At 35.1% G+C, this 17,842-nt stretch overlaps 1 protein-coding gene across 1 annotated transcript; it reads right to left on the reverse strand.

The window, feature by feature from the left end:
- Positions 1–122: 122 nt before the first annotated feature.
- Positions 123–15,407, reverse strand: LOC111046708 (calpain-2 catalytic subunit-like). The gene is made up of 4 exons (XM_022332331.2): positions 15,145–15,407; positions 6,148–6,249; positions 4,337–4,573; positions 123–3,149 (listed from the first exon to the last, which is right to left on the reverse strand). The coding sequence occupies exons 1-4, from the start codon at positions 15,250–15,252 to the stop codon at positions 2,931–2,933; spliced, it is 666 nt and encodes a 221-aa protein (XP_022188023.2). The 5' UTR covers positions 15,253–15,407; the 3' UTR covers positions 123–2,930.
- Positions 15,408–17,842: the final 2,435 nt, after the last annotated feature.

Genomic DNA, 17,842 nt, shown 5'->3' on the forward strand with positions numbered 1-17,842 from the left:
AAAATGCGACTGTTTAGCAAAATCTACCATAATTTGAATATAAAATGGATTTATATCTATGGTAAAGCTATATGTTCAAAATTAATTAATAAATGAATAGCCCAAGTAAACTCATAATTAAATCAGTGTTAGAATAAATTTAATATTTATTGCTGATAGTATATAAATTACAAATGTACCCTACAATTAACATCTTGGTCGTATTGCATTTCTAATATTATTATTTAATTACATTATCAATAATTAGATCAAATGATACCAACAAATTAAGTTTGAAGTAAATTACTTTATTGCTTTCGCAATAGATATCTCTCTAGAAGACTTAATTTCATATAGTTTTCAAATCATAATGCTAAGTATTAGCATAGAGAAACAATAGCATATTGTTGCTCTATGTTATTAGCCTATCATAATAAATATACAATGAAAGAACGAGTATTACCTTATCTCAGGAATTGCTTAAAAATATACAGGATTGAGCTTTTGAAAGAATGTTTCTTCATTTCAATAAAAAATTATTTTTGAGTTTTGATTGCATCGAATTCGAAGGTTATATCTAGATGATGAACATTCATCGAATAATATGGAATCTGATAAATATTTACAAAATCCCAGGATTTAGTGCTATCTATTCAATTTCCCTGAAATAGAAAACTACTTCTATTTTTCCAATCAGAATGATTTTGAATAATATTATTAACCCTGGTTAGTTTAGTCTTATTTTTGCTACCGTATCCCATTGTAAAAATAAGAATTGTGTTGAACTTCATACTAAACTATAATTACTACAGGGATACCTCGAATGATAATAATTTCACAGTGAGATATAGATTTTGATTGAGTTCTATTAATTCTAAAGAAAATTTACAAAGATTGTAACAAATCTACTCTAAGAATCCATGAGTTATCCTCTTGGTCCATTTTGTCTGAGTCGAAATGTGATTGCTCTTTAGTCATTATAGTCACTATTCTTGTGTTTAAAAGGCACAGATATTATTTATTACAACTAATAATTATACGTTAGTTGTTGGTTATCCATCTTGTTTCCACTAAATTATTACTATTGTATTCTTATATACAATCTTTCTTTATATACAATTTAATTTAAGACTCAGCAGGATAACTTGATCACTGTCGGCCGAACTTCATGAGACTGGGTATCTATACGGTGTTCAACCAGTACATTCTGCCATAGAGAAACAATAGCGTAAGTAGATATCCCATGGTATAGGGAATTTATGTCGTAACTTTTACTGTTATCTCAAGCCGATGACTGTCAATTATTGTCAATTTTTACTGTTCTGTTGGGGTGAGAGTGTATGAACGGCACAATTTGAGAGACTACCAGCGTCACACAGCTGCATGAGAAAGAACTACGTGAACTATCGGCTTGGGATAACAGTAAAAGTTGCGACATAAACGCCCTATACCATGGGATATCTACTTATGCTATCGTTTCTCTATGATTCTGCTCTCCTTCCTACACATAAAAAGTAATTGTCACTCAATGACAAGAAGAGCCGATAAGCATTTGTATATAATACCAGAGGGAAAGCTAAAATTGATGTACCCTTCTGCAGATTGAACAAGAAAAGAGACTGTTTCCCTGTACTGGCACAGAAGATCTTCAACGCGCTGCCAGACAAAATTCAAAATTTCAAAGAACTCAAAATTCAAAACTCAGGCAGACATGGTGAGGGATCTGGATGACAGAAGTTTTGGTTGCAGGATTAGAGCCTGGCTGCGTGGGATGCCATTCTACTCTGTGGCTGAATACTTTGAGGCCGACAAGTCTTTAATTTGATTCAAGTGATTTAGAATCCGACCGACCATCTCGATCCGTTTTTAAGCTTTAAAAACTTTAATGTTTGTGACAAGTTTTGTAAAAATGTTTATAATCAACGACGACCAAATTAGGTCTGAATATAAAGTGACGCCGTCCATCCAGGAAGCTGGTCAATGACGAAGGACAGAAGTATGAAGTATAACTTTAAAGTGAAAAAATCACATTCTTTGGTGTGGCGACGACCGTTTCGTGCTGATGTTGCTCATTCTCAAGTTATATAAGAATACAATAGTGATAATAATTATAGTATATTTCACTACATAATGTTGTTTACATAAAATAGTTTAAAATAGGTACACTATTAATGTTCCTAAGAAGAGTGTTCGATCATGAGTCAAATCACATCTTCCATTGTCCTCAAAAGGGTGGCCTACTCTCCTCAAACATGTCCTTAATCCTATTGTCCTCAAAAATGGACTATTGTCCCTTCAGATTCATTCCAGATTGCCAACATCCTTTATGCATCCATTCAATCAATGCACACAGTTTAAAGAAAATCTATACTCTGTCCTATTTCGCATGAGCTCTGAAGGATTAGGCCGAGCCTCCTACTACTCACACACACAAGAGCAGTTTCCTTTTGTGTGTGTGAGTAAAGGGACGAACAGTCTGTCTATCTGTATACTAAGTAGTATACATAGTATATCAATGGCGCTGGTAGGCCGGGTGTGTGTGCCTGCGCGTGGGGGAGCGAGGGTCGGCCTGATCCTTCAGAGCTCATGCGAGATTGGACAGAGTATAACTACGATCTTGCTCATATGATGTACCTGACAAGTATACTATTAATATTTGTTCTGCAAGGTTTATAGGCTACTATTATCCTTGAAGATAAATCATCGTCCTTGGAGCTGAACTATTGTCCTATCAGCTTATATAGTGAGGTCCACGTTTAACGTTGCAGTGTTGCCAGTTCGAGCATCATAACAGTGCCAGGGAGACAGTCCTTGAAGCAGTGTTGCCAGTTCCACGTTGCCATTTAAGCAATGTTGCCAGAATAACGTTGCCTTTGAACCGGTGTTGCCAGTTCGAGCATCATAACAGGGCCAGTGAAACAGTCCTTGAAGCAGTGTTGCCAGTTCGAGCATCATAACAGTGCCAGGGAGACAGTCCTTGAAGCATGCACCTGAATGGTGAACTTGGCACAGTGGTAGGGATGGAAGGTGGCAGGCACCAGGATGTAGGCACCTGATTTGAGCAGGTACCTGCCTTGCACCTGCGCCTGATTTCGGAAAGTGCCTGAACTCTCATCAGGTGGTACACAGAGGAAGTACTCGGCTTCCAGGCGTTCTAGTTGTGATGTTACCTGCCGAAAAAGAGAAAGAGTTAAAGTCAAATTTAGAATATAGTAACTGTAACTCCAAAAATAGCGGTTGACTGAAACCATAGGTCCATAAGTGTGTCGGCACTTGAAGCTCCGACAGTTTGTCTCAAAGTATTTCATCAAGTATTTGAAATGTTCAAGTATTTTATTGAGAGCTATACGCACCATCTACGTTAAATACTAATCTAGAATCACATGCAGGCATATTCACATTTGAAATAACTTATTTCTTTACAAGTTTAAACCAACAACTATTCTATCTCCTTTGAACCGAGATTTTTGCATATGGACCTATAGTCCAGTCACTATAGTGAGGTCCACGTTATAATGGCAGTGGAGAAAGATGGGAGAAAAACGTTGCCGAACGTCTTGTCAATGTCTTCTATAGACAGTAGCTGAAACAGGTTTATTGATGTAATAATAACTGTTCAATCTCGTTTAAAATAAGAAAATATACTTTATCAAGCAATAAATTATATTTTTCAATAATTTCATAATGAATTTTCATTATTAAGATGAAATATTTTGTTAATTATTATCAATTATTCTACGTTAAAAGACGATCTGACAACAGAGCAAAGTGAGAAAGAGATAGCGCTATCCGCTTTGTTGAATGATAGATAAGGATAGCAATACCATTGCTAATCAAACACTGCCATTATAACGTGGACCTCACTATAGTAGTTCATTTTCTTGAAGATGAGTGACGCTGGTTTTCATTTTCTCACACTCTCAGTAGGTAATAACGGAAGCAATTAATTCTGTGCTCTACAACCTGAGACCAGCTCTATGTCATATAGATTTCCAGGTACAGCTGATAACAATGCTCCTTGTTTAATGAAAAACACCCAATTCTTGACTTTTTATCACTAACTTCATTGTCTACAGATTGAGCTTCTTTACAATTTATATTAGTTCCTAAGATCTTGCTCTATCAGAATTATCAGTTGGATGCACTATATTTTAGTTTTTCCTAGTAGATAGCTGCACGCAAAAGGACACATCAAGTATCAAAATTTCAAACAAGCATAACTTTTGACCCAATGATTGGATCTCCTTGTACTGCAGCTCATTCTTCTCAGCTCGTCAAGGCGGTTTCAAATCATGTCAAATCGGTCAGGAAATTTAAACTTTATAATTAGAGAAAGAATGAAATATTCAACATTTACCTTGTAGAGAAAGAAAGCAATATGCAGCATCCGTTTCTTATAGTCTAGTTGAGCCAGACTGATATGAGTTTCGACAATAGACGCCTGGCGTCTCGTCGCCGAAAACATCTTCCTAAGCACCAAATCCTCGTGGCCTATCTGAAGCAGGTACTGCGGGTTTACTGCGAACATCTCTACATTGTTACGGGAGCCTCCAGCCGATATACCCCACACCCATGCTCCTGTTATCTCCGCCATCTTGGATTTGAAACAAACAGGAAAAAAGAGGAAAAATTATTTGAGGATCTTGACCATAGAGAAAAGATAGCATAAGAAGATATCCCTTGGTATAGGTCGTTTATGTAACTAATTTCACTGTTAACTAAAGCTGATAGTACTATAGTAAATAATAATAAGTACTATAGTGAGGTCCACGTTACAATGGAAGTGGAGAAAGATAGGAGAAAAACGTTGCCGATCCTCTGTCTTGTCAATGCCTTCTATAGACGGTAGCTGATACAGGTTTATTGATGTAATATTAACTGTTCATTCTCATCTAAAATGATCAATTATATTTTATTAAGCAATAAATTATATTTTTCAATGATTTCATAATTAAGATGAAATATTTTGTGAATTAATTATCAATTCTACATTGTTATAAGACGATCTGGCAGCAGAGCAAAGTGAGAAAGAGATAGCGCTATCCGCTTTGTTGAATGATAAACAAGGATAGAAATACCTTTTCTAATCAAACACTGCCATTATAACGTGGACCACACTATAGTAGCTCTTTTCGTGGAGCTATATGACGCTGGAAGTCTCTCATACTGTGCTGTTCTTACACTCTCACCCCAACAAAATTATAATAATAGACAGTAGTCGACAGTAGTCTAATCGGCTTGAGTTATCAGTGAAACTTGGAACATAAAGACCTATAGCATGGATTATCTTCTTATTATATCTTTCTTCTATGGTGGAACACATAAGACTGATAATGATAAAGATAATAGATGATAAAGGTAATGAGAAACTTTGGACAGATAATGGAGTTTGGTTTGCTTTAATATTCAATCGCCTTTAATCTCCATCATCCTGTATTTAGAAGAGGAAATAAGAAAACAAGTTGAAAAATTACTGCGAGTTTATAGTGAGGTCCACGTTATAATGGCAGTGTTTGATTAGCAATGGTATTGCTATCCTTGTCTATCATTCAACAAAGCAGAAAACGTTATCTCTTTCTCGCTTTCCTCTGTTACCAGATTGTCTTTTAACCATGTAGAATTGATAATTAATAACCAAAATATTACATCTCGATTATGCAGATTCATTATGAGATTATTGGAAAATATAATTTCTCGCTTAATAGAATATAATTGAATATTTCAAACGAGAATGAACAGTCTTAATATTACATCAATAAGCCTGTATCAGCTACCGTCTATAGAAGGCATTGACAAGACAGAGGATCGACAACGTTTTTCTCCTATCTTTCTTCCACTGTCATTATAACGTGGACCTCACCATATAATAATGTGCTTGACATTCAATTGTTTGTTATCATCTTGGATCTAGAAGGGAATATGAGAAAACAAGTTGGAAAATTACTGCGAATATAGTAGCCTATACATAACATGAGATATAATAATGCAAAGATATTATATTGAAATTAGGCCTACGTACAGTAGTTTTTTGATTATCCGATAGTGATAATTACCATGAATTGATTGATTATTGCGTATAATAACTCACAAAATAGTTTTTAATAATTACTTTAGAATTATCAGTTATTTATGGATTTATCAGATATATCAGAATTATGTTTTACTTACATGAGTACATGAGGCCAAAGATGCTTCTCTGATAGCATACTCCTCGTCATTCTCCAACTGGCTTCCATCCTCACAGTCTTCAAAACTGTCCACTTCCTCTATCTGCAAAATTATTATCATAGATTAGAAAATTACAAAATATTGATTCACACAATAAGCACATCTTCAAAATGATATAATATGTAAATGAAATATGTAACCTCAAATGGAATTCAATTATAAGATCATTGAAAAGTATATTCTTGTTACGAATAAGATACAGTTTTAAACAAGAATGAACAGTTTATATTCCATCAGATATACTGGTATATCAGGTATCCTCTATAGAAGGCATTGACAAGACAGAGGATCGGCAACGTTGTTCTCCTACCTTTCTCCACTGCCATTATAACGTGGACCTCACTGTAGTGGATTTGTAACCCAGTAAGTGATGCCACCTATCGGGAGAATTTAGAGTTAGGTGAATTTCGAGCTGTTGACCAATGAGGAGAAAGAGGCGGAGTCAAGAACTATACTATAGTGAGGTCCACGTTATAATAACAGTGGAGAAAGGTAGGAGAAAAATGTTGCCGAACCTCTGTCTTGTCAATGCCTTCTATGGGCGGTAGCTGATACAAGTTAATTGATCCTATTATATTAAACGAGCAATTTCTGTACTTTTATATCTGGTTATTTATATTTATATCCGGTTATTTATGTTCAACGGATCTCGAAAACGGCTCTAACGATTTTCACGAAATTTGGAACATAGTAGGTTTATGATATAAAAATTCGATTGCACCAGGTCTCATCCTTGGGAAAACTCTCTGAACGACATTAAAATGATAATTCATCCTTGGCTGAAACAGCTGTGGATAGTAAAAAAGTGAGTGAGCAAGTGAGTATATGAAAAATCAAAATATCGCATCCCCGAAATTCAACAGATGACATGTACAGCCAGCTGTGAAATAATATGAGCACGATCATTTTAGAGAATTGTGTTCTGTTTATCAACTAGTAGTTCTGTGAACAGTAGACCTCACGCAGTATTCTCATCCAGAAGTACCTGATTGAAACTATAGACCTTATGGGAATACAGCAATAGACTGGCTTCTCCACACATCTGTGTAATCACTTGTCAGCTGATTTATGATGAATAATTCTATAGTCTGATTTTTACTCTAATATTGGCGTATGAAGGAGGCTCCTTTTTCCTTTTATATTATCCTTGAAATGCAAAATTTCCAAAAACCTTGTATATACGTCGACGTGCAATTAAATAGGAACATACCTGTCAAATTTCATGAAAATCTATTACCGCGTTTCGCCGTAAATGCGCAGCATATAAACATTCAAACATTTAAACATTAAGAGAAATGCCAAACCGTCGACTTGAATCTTAGACCTCACTTCGCTCGGTCAATAAATAAAAATATCGAGCGAAGCTCGGTGCCCCGATATTGTAATATTAACTGTTCATTCTCGTCTAAAATAATCAATTATATTTTATTATGCTATAAATTATATTTTTCAATGATTTCATAATTAATTTTCATAATCAAGATGAAATATTTTGTTAATTATTAATTATTGATTCTACATTGTTTAAAAACAATCAAGCAACGTTGCAGAGCTAGAAAAGGATAACACTATCCGCTTTGTCGAATGATAGACAAGGATAGCAACACCAATGTCAATCAAATACCTCCATTATAACGTGGACCTCACTATAGGCAGATGATCTTATCTGTTAATATGAATTGAATTACATTAGAGAACATTTACGTGATCAACCCCGTTCAAATGTACATAGAGTAATTTACTATGAATGACAACATCGCTCTCTCATTCAAAAGGAGGAGCTATTACTCTAGCCTAGTCCCATTCACAAAAATCAATACTACTACGAGGATTATACAACCGCAACGCAACAATGACTAATTCGTCAACAATAATTCACTCTCAGTTTCACAGCAATTCGTGTTTTTCACTTGAGGTGTTTTTGATATAGATTAGTCTACATCTGATATTCCGTTCCACAATATTAATAAAATAGCAACAATAATATTTATATCTTCTTCTTTTTCTTCTGCATAGTTTATTCTCCTTTCTTCTTTATCCTGTCCATCATCTTGAACCTTATACTTCTTTTCCTGACTGGTTATTTTTTTCAACTTATTCATTTTTTCAACATCTCCTGTCTTCTCCCTTCTATTCATCAACTTCTTATTCTTTTATTCCCTTTTCTGACTTTTTCTTCAACGTATTCTTCTTCTTCCTTTTCCTTTTCCTCTTCTTCTTCTTCTTCTTCTTCTTCTTCTTCTTCTTCTTCTTCTTCTTCTTCTTCTTCTTCTTCTTCTTCTTCTTTTTTCTTCTTCTTCTTCTTCTTCTTCTTCTTCTTCTTCTTCTTCTTCTTCTTTTCTTCTTCTTCGTCTTATAAGAGCTAGAAAAGGAGAGAGCTACGTGCTTTGTCATATGCCAAACAAGGTGGCAAACCAACGTTAATCAGACGCTGACTTCATAGCTTAATTCTCACTATTCTAGTCCAATTCTTAAAAGAAACGATAGTAAATCGATGCTGGAAGAATTACAGAGCTATTTCAAGACTAAATTAATTAGTCCTCTATATAAATAAGATTATATAATTATAATTCTAGATTATATATAATCTATATAATTCGATATCCAATTCATGGATAACATTGGACTATTGCTGAAAGTTTAAGGCATAAACACTCATTATATTATAATTTATAGTTCAACCCTCACAAGAGGCAACAATAAATCGATACCTGAGTTTCTAATAGAGCTGTAGCAACGTTCAAGGCCAAATTATTCAGAAATCGAAGCTATGAATTACTTATTTATGAATGAGAGCTCCTCAACTGTGAGGTCCACGTTATAATGGCAGTGGAGAGAAACGTTTCCGATCCTCTGTCTTGTCTATGCCTTCTATAGACGGTAGCTGATACAGGTGTATAATAATCAATTATATTTCATTGAGCAAGAAATTATATTTTTCAATGATATTACATAATCAATATGACACGTTTTGTTGATCATCAATTCTACATTGTTAAAAGACGATCTGGCAACAGAGCAAAGCGAGAAAGAGATAGCGCTATCCTCTTTGTTGAATGATAGACAAGGATAGTAATACCATTGCTAATCAAACACTGCCATTATAACGTGGACCTCGCTATAGTCGACAATACCATAGAAGGATAGGATTCATATAGAGAACTAGAGAGAAAATATTGAGACTGAAGATTCATTGGGGAAAATCAAGGAAAATAGAAGAAAATTCTACGGGAAAATGAATGAATGTGAGTGAAAAATCTGTGAAAAGTAGTTTTAGCTCTGTTGATATTGTTGCGTGGTATAGGTCCGTTACAGTGCTATATATTCCTGGATATATAGATATAGAGGTACTTTACATAGTGTTATATCCCTGGATATATAGATATACTGGTTTGTTGCACTCTACAAAGTGTTATATCGTCCTGGATATACAGATATATAGGTCGGATGCCCACTGTTATGTAGTCCTACATATATAGGTATAGTGAAGAATATTTTATCGCTGTTACAAAGTGTTGTATATTCCTGGATATATAGATATAGAGGTACGTTACATAGTGTAACAATCATGGATATATAGATATAGAGGTTTGTTGCACATTGAAAAGTGTTATATCGTCCTAAATTTACAAATATTATATAGGTCTGATAACCAGAGTTTATTATTATGAAGGTAGTTTGTAAAGGAAACGAGTACCTAAAAGAGATTAAAGAAGAAGAAGAAGAAGAAGAAGAAGAAGAAGAAGAAGAAGAAGAAGAAGAAGAAGAAGAAGAAGAAGAAGAAGAAGAAGAAGAAGAAGAATAACAAGAAGAAAAGGAAACGAATAAGGGTTGAAGGAGAAGAAGAAGAAGAAGAGAATCAAGAGAAAAAGAAGATAAGGAGGAGGAGAAGAGAAAGACGAATGAGGAAGAAGAGGAAAATTAGGGGAGAGAGAAAATTTGGTGAACAAGAGAGAATATAGTTCAGGATATATAGATATACTGTTGTGGATTTTCAGGTACGATAGTGTTACATTGTTTCAGATTTATAGATATACTGTAGAGTTTTATATCGTTGGTCAGTTCCTATCATTGATCTGTTATTATTACGAAGGTGGTTGGCAAAAGGAACGAACAGGGGTGGAAAGAGAAAGAAGAAGAAGAAGAAGGAGGAGAAGAGAAAGACGAATGAGGAAGAAGAGGAAAATTAGGGGAGAGAGAAAATTTGGTGAACAAGAGAGAATATAGTTCAGGATATATAGATATACTGTTGTGGATTTTCAGGTACGATAGTGTTACATTGTTTCAGATTTATAGATATACTGTAGAGTTTTATATCGTTGGTCAGTTCCTATCATTGATCTGTTATTATTACGAAGGTGGTTGGCAAAAGGAACGAACAGGGGTGGAAAGAGAGAAAGAAGAAGAAGAAGAGAAGAAGAAGAAGAGAAGAAGAAGGAGAATGAGAAATAGAAAAAGAGGAAAGAGAGTAGAGAGTGCGTATGAGAGAGAACTCAGTAGAAGGGTGACGATATCAAGATAACCGAGGTTATAACAGGTAATTGACTAGAAGTAGGGTGAAATACCTGGCGTTATGAAAAGGAGAAGGAGGGAAAGAAGGAGAAGAAGGAGGAGGAGGGAAAGGACGAGAAAAAGGAGGAGAATGTGGGAGTGAAGGAGAAGAAGGAGGAGGAGGGAAAGAAGGAGAAAAAAGAGGAGGGAAAGAGGAAAAGAAGAAAAAAGAACTATTAAAAACAGTAGGAGATGAAGAGAAGGTACCATGAGAAGTCAAAAGTTGAACTAGAAGAATAGCAACGAAGAGAAACGTAAGGTGTAGAAGAGAAAGAATATAGTTGAAAAAGAGAGTGAAGGTCAGGTCACGTGAGAAGAAGAAAATAGAAGGAGAGAGAGAGAGAAGAAGGTGATAAAACTGTGAGTAGCAAGAAGAGGAGTTAGGAGGAAAGAACAATCAAGGAGGAAGATAGAAGAGAAGAAGAAGAAGAAAAAGAAGAAGAAAAAAAGAAGAAAGAGGAGAAGAAGAAGGAATAATAATGAGGAGAATCGGCAGTGAAAGGGTCATTGCCTGATTTTGCTCACACACGAACCTGACGGCTGTTAGTTTGCTATTTTATTGAAATTTTCTTCTTATTTTCCTTCTTTATACTTCTCCCTCTTTTCCTCCTCCATTACTTCTTTCTCTTCCATTAGTTTTCACCTTCATAAGCGCACTCGCTCCGCTCGCAACACGGCCGGAGGATGAATCATTTTCTCCATGAATTCTTGAATTATCTATTATTCAATCTTCAGTTGATACAGTAGGCTACATTATACCATTTCAAGCGCCATGCCAAACAAGAATTTGTATTTCTTGTAACTTATGGAAAATCAATAGCCCAGCAATAATTAAAACAGTTGGAGCTGTCGAGTGGTTGATGACTCATGATTGTGAAAAAATAATTCTCCAGTCTGATTTCTGGTTTCGTCTTCCTAACCGTTTACACTAGTAGTTCTGTGAACAGTAGACCTCACGCAGTATTCTCATCCACAAGTACCTGATTGAAACTATAGACCTTATGGAAATACAGCAATAGACTGGCTTCTCCACACATCTATGTAATCACTTGTCAGCTGATTTATGATGAATAATTTTCTATAGTCTGATTTTTACTCCAATATTGGCGTATGAGGGAGGCTCCTTTTTCCTTTTATATTATCCTTGAAATGGAAAATTTCCAAAAACCTTGTATATACGTCGACGCGCAATTAAAAAAGGTACATACCTGTCAAATTTCATGAAAATCTATTACCGCGTTTCGTCGTAAATGCGCAACATATAAACATTTGAACATTAAGAGAAATGCCAAACCGTCGACTTGAATCTTAGACCTCACTTCGCTCGGTCAATTATAGAATAGCGTAGTTCAGTCTAGATTAGAATAGTCATGAAATAATTATTATTGAACGTCGAAAATCCAAATTAAATGCTGTAATTCACCCCGAAGACTTCTGCTACTGCAAATATTGACAACAGAAATTCATCAGCATTTGAATAATTTTGCAACATCTCAGTAAATCTCCATCAATAGTCATGAACTTTACACAATCATATCGTATTAGGTACATACTAGATTTGCAATATAATAAGGGAAAAATAAGAATATCAAGTATGTTTTTGGTTCTGAAAAATTATTTCTTTAATATGTGAATATTTCCTATTTTAGTGATAATAATGTGAAATATTTGCTCTATGTCTGGTTTTGAAGCATCTAGATTTGAAAATCCACTTTGTGAAAATAATTAATGACTGTAAAATGTTGTGAATTGGATAACTACAAGACTTAACCTATTTCGGACTATGTGTAACCTTATCCAAATTTGGGAGAGGAATAGCACAAGGTTACCTTATCTTTCCTCTCCCTATCAATTTGATGATGTACTTATTGTATGAAACAGTGAAGAATAAAGAATAAAAACTATCCACAGTTTTCGAAGAAACAACATGGAAAACGGATTTAACAAGTCCTTTATGTTTACTTTTTGTGTAGTTGAGAAGTTGATATTGTGGTAATTATTCATATTGAATGGAAAAGACAAAGAAATTGTCAAAAACCACAGATTTATTGATACTTAGAAAGACCGGTTTCAGTTATTACATCATTGTCAATCTCTGATAAACTCTGATAATAGTTTATCAGAGATTGTTAATGGTGTAATAACTGAAACCAGTCTTTCCAAGTATCAATAAATCTGTGGTTTTTGACAATTTCTTAGTCTTTTTCATTCAAGTCCTTTATGAATTGTTACCCTTTTTACTTATGAACAACGTTGCCTCAATCATTTATGAAAAATTTTATCCGCTAGTCCGACATTTGTGACAGCTGAAACTAGTATCGTTTACACAATAAACACGACAACTGAAGCAAAATAAACACAATTATTACAGTAAAAAGTAAAGAAAAAGCAGACAGAGCTCACGTGATCCGGAACATTGTAAATAAGGGGGAAATTACAGACAAAAAGGAAGAACACGAGAAGGAAGAAGAAAAAGGAAGGAAGAAGAAAAAGGAAGGGTGAAGAGGGAGAGAAAGAACACGAAGATAAAAGTGATGGAGGAGAAGAAGATGAAGAAGAAGAAGAAGAAGGAGGAGGAGGAGGAGGAGTAGGAGGAGGAGAAGAAGAAGAAGAAGAAGAAGAAGAAGAAGGAGGAGGAGGAGGAGGAGGAGGAGGAGGAGAAGAAGAAGAAGAAGAAGAAGAAGAAGAAGAAGAAGAAGAAGAAGAAGAAGAGAGAAGAAGAAGAAGAAGAAGAAGAGAAGAAGAAGAAGAAGAAGGAGAAGATGAGGAAGAGAAGGAGAAGGCGGATGTTGAGTGTGAGAAAATTTAATAAAAAAAAAACAGTGTAAAGCGGAATGATATAAACGTAACGTAATGAAATTTTGAAGAATTTAAAATATGCCTATAACCATCCTCGGTCAATTAAGCATCTATTATACAAAATTTCAAGTTGATCAGTTGAGTATTTTAGACATGATGATGCGTCAAACATAATTTTCCTATAATAATTTGCCAGTTCTTTCCTTTATTATAGTATAGATGAGTTTTTCAAGTTGGTGCTAACCTAATAAAGTGACACAACTCAAATCTTGTTCAGAAACCTTCCTCAACTTGATGCCAACCTGACAAAATTGAACTGGTTATTAATTTAGTTACGAATTTTAACAATGGTGTTTCGAAGAGGTAGTCTCTCCAAATTATAGTTATAATATCTGGACACCGAGCTTCACTCGTTATTTATTATTTTTATTGACTTTTGATAAACCAAACACAATTCTTCAAAATGATTGGGGAAGTACTAACAGGCACAGCCCAAAACTGTTTCTTTCCCGAATTTTGATTTATACACTATAAATAGTCCAGAAAGTAGGTTATGTTCCATACACTTGAATTCAGGTTCAATTTTCTGTTTGAAACCAAAAAATTATTATTTAAATTTTATACATATAAAATTAAATAACAAAATAACACTCACTAATCACAACAACTTTGAAAATTATGATATACTCTAGTTTAGGAGGATTATCATGTCATGTCAACAAATCAGATTATGTTGATCAAGTCGATTGAATTGTCTAGCTAGATAAAATTTCTCGCTGATTGATTATGATTACACAGCTGGAAATAATTCTGTCTCTCTCCCACACAGGCACACGCATCTTCTGTTATCGAAAGACGACGAAATTATCATCTGTTTTCCAAGGATGAATTATCCTTTTAATGTCGTTCAGCGAGTTTTCCAAAGAGCAATCGAATCTTTATATCATAAACCTAGTATGTTGCAAATTTCTTGAAAATCGTTAGAGCCGTTTTCGAGATCCGTAAACATAAATAACCAGATATAAAAATAGCCAGATATATACAGGAATTGATCGCTTAATATAATAGGATATATTAACATGTATGGTATGTATTCATGTCCCCATGAATGTAATTCGAACATTAATTCTGGAAAATCTAGGAGGATAATTGAGATTTGAGCTTCGAGGTGCACGAGATTGATATTCTCAGAATCTATGTGCAAAATTTGGAGATCTAAATCATTCCCGTTTTCCAGGTATGCAAACCACAAGTTGACATGTTTTGATGCGAACAATCGATCCCTAATGCTCCCTCAATGCAGTTTAATAATTGTGACGAACAAGAAAAGTAAAGTAAAGTGAAGTAAAGTAACACAACCCTGCTCTCTTATTAATGTGCGTACAGATTTACGCGCCGCGAACATGAGCAATTCACTTTTAATCAGCTGATGCAAGCTTTTTATATCTATATATCTTATACCGTTTCTGTGAAAATACAGATATAGTCAGCTGATTAAAAGTGAATTTCTCATGTTCGCGGCGCGTATATCTGTACGCACCTTTATATAGAAAGGAAAGGAATGAGCGGCATTTTGAGCGAGTTCACCTGTAGAATCCTGGTCTCGCGAGGATGCAGATGAGCGTCCTTGAGAAGACTGGCAAGTCCGAAGCCTCCATCACCTCCCTGTTGCGCCAATGAGGCTCCACATCCCATTCAGCGAAGCGCACCACAAAAGAGAATAGAAACACACACGAAACAGGAGAAGAAAGGAGGAAGGAAGAGAAGAAACGAAAGAGAAAAGTCTAATCGTCCACCAGAACTTCGCTCGAAGTACAGAACGAAGCACAAAACAAAAGAGAGAAGGAGAAAGAGAAGAAGGAAAAAAATAAATAGAAGAGGAAAGTCCAACCGTTCACCAGAACTTCGCTCAGGAAAAGAAAGATGAGAGAGAATCGAAAAAACGGACCTTCCACTAGAGCTTCGCTCAGTCTACTGAGGGGTGAAAATGGAACTGACCACCACCGTGACCAGTGGTCAGTGTGGAGTGAGGGGTTAGTTCGCCAGCGAATCGAACTGGGTTACTGGAGGGTGGTGTGAGTGAACGGTAGTTCATTCATAGTCCAGTCAATATAGACATAAAAAAGGTGGTGTGCTTGCAATTAATATTGTAGTTCTGATTTCCTAATATATTATTTGTAGTCCAGTCAATATAGACATAAAATAGGGGGTGTGCTTGCAATTTATATTGTAGTTCTGATTTCCTAATATATTATTTGTAGTCCAGTCAATATAGACATAAAATAGGGGGTGCGCTTGCAATTTATATTGTAGTTCTGATTTTTTAATATATTATTTGGGTACATAAAAGAAGTCCAGAATCAATTTCTTCATGCAAAATTTCCTTGTGCTAGATACAGAGTGGCCCAAAAACCTCGTATTTTCGGCTCATTCTCCAGTTTTCAGCTATTTCTGCCAAATCTCGTAATCGAAGAGAAAAATTTGCTCTCGCCTTTTTTAGATTGAAAAATTCTTAATAAAATGAGATCATTCGGAACTCTCTATCTCCAATGAGCACTGAGTTATGATTTTTCAAAAATTAGTAAAATCTTAAGAAAAAATCAACTCTGATGAATTTTAGTTCTTGATCAACAATATCTTCCGATTGTTACCATTAACATGTATAATTCAAAATCCCTCTGGGCGTAAATTTTGTGCTCTACAATCTGAGACCAGGTAGAGCGCTCTATCTCATATAGATTAATTTCCAGTTACACCTGACAACAATGCTCCTTGTATTGTGAAAAACACCTAATTTTCAGCTTCAACCATCATCACCAACTAAATTGTCCTCACAGTGATATTCCGCACGATGATATAAGTTCATTAGATTATGTTCTATGAGAATCACCCGTTAGATGCACTTCATTTCAGTATTTCCTAGTGGAGAGGCGCGCATATGGACACCTCAAGGATCAAAATTTCAAACATTTATAACTTTTGACAAACTGCTCGGATCTTATCTTACAACACTTCATTCTTCTCGGCGCTTCAAGGCGGTTCAAAATCTTTCATCATAAGTCGAATTCGGTCGAATTTGTAAATTTACCGACTATTGTTTACTGATCACCTTGCAGGTAGAGAACCAATGCTTGGTCCCGAATTCCTCTTTTTCCCAGTTGGTCCCAAAATTCCTGGTTCCAGAGTTCCGGTCATCGGAGAACTGAACTGATAAGTGCTTAGTATGTGGTGAAGGGTTATATTTTAAGCCGAAAATTATCGAGCATAATATATATATATATTTCTTTATAGAAATAGAAAGAAAAATATAAATCTCAGTACCCTTTATGAAATATTTAATCACAACATGTTTCAACATTGATGCCATTTTCAAGTGATATGAAGTAAATAATAAATACTGCTGGAAGATTCTTATTTTAATCATATGCTAGTGTATTTATATGGTTTTAAGAACTAGAACTATAAATATTGTGGATTTAGATTCGCATGATTCTATCAAAAATGGGGTTATTGGTGTCTAATTGGATTAAGTTTATTATTTTATCTCTGTTTAATTTTGCCACTTTATAAATATGAAATTCTTCTTTAACATTCAGTTTTCCACTTTTATTACCATAATTTAGTATCCTCATATCGGAATTTATATCTGTAAATCTATGGCCTGAATCTATCAAGTGTTCAGCAAATGCTGACTTTTGTGTAAAATTTTTACTTTCCTTGCCCTATTACCATAGGTAAGGAAAGTATTGCTTTCCAAAAAAATTAAGGTACCCCAATTTGTAAATTTCTATACGTTTCAAGGTCCCCTGAGTCCAAAAAAGTCGTTTTTGGGTATTGGTCTGTATGTGTGTGTGTGTGTGTGTGTGTGTGTGTTGTGTGTGTGTGTGTGTGTGTGTGTGTGTGTGTGTGTGTGGTGTGTGTGTGTGTGTGTGTGTATGTATGTATGTGTGTGTGTGGTGTGTGTGTGTGTGTGTGTTGTGTGTGTGTGTGTGTGTGTGTGTGTGTGTGTGTGTATGAGTGTAGTTCTATGTGCGTCTGTGTACACGATATCTCATCTCCCAATTAACGGAATGACTTGAAATTTCAAACTCAAGGTCCTTACAATATAAGGATCCGACACGAACAATTTCGATCAAATGCAATCAAGATGGCGACTAAAATGGAGAAAATGTTGTCAAAAACAGGGTTTTTCGCGATTTTCTCGAAAACGGCTCCAACGATTTTGATTAAATTCATACCTAAAATAGTCATTGATAAGCTCTATCAACTGCCACAAGTACCATAT

The sequence above is a fragment of the Nilaparvata lugens genome, chromosome 10, assembly GCF_014356525.2.
Source record: "Nilaparvata lugens isolate BPH chromosome 10, ASM1435652v1, whole genome shotgun sequence".
Lineage (NCBI taxonomy): Eukaryota > Metazoa > Arthropoda > Insecta > Hemiptera > Delphacidae > Nilaparvata > Nilaparvata lugens.

Excerpts from the sequence above, each read along its gene's own strand:
- LOC111046708 (XM_022332331.2), bottom strand. The coding sequence starts at position 15,252 with ATGGGATGTGGAGCCTCATTGGCGCAACAGGGAGGTGATGGAGGCTTC. Across the intron at positions 6,250-15,144 it reads GCGAGACCAGGATTCTACAG|ATAGAGGAAGTGGACAGTTT; the intron begins GTGAACTCGCTC and ends ATAATTTTGCAG. Across the intron at positions 3,150-4,336 it reads TTGCTTTCTTTCTCTACAAG|GTAACATCACAACTAGAACG; the intron begins GTAAATGTTGAA and ends CTTTTTCGGCAG.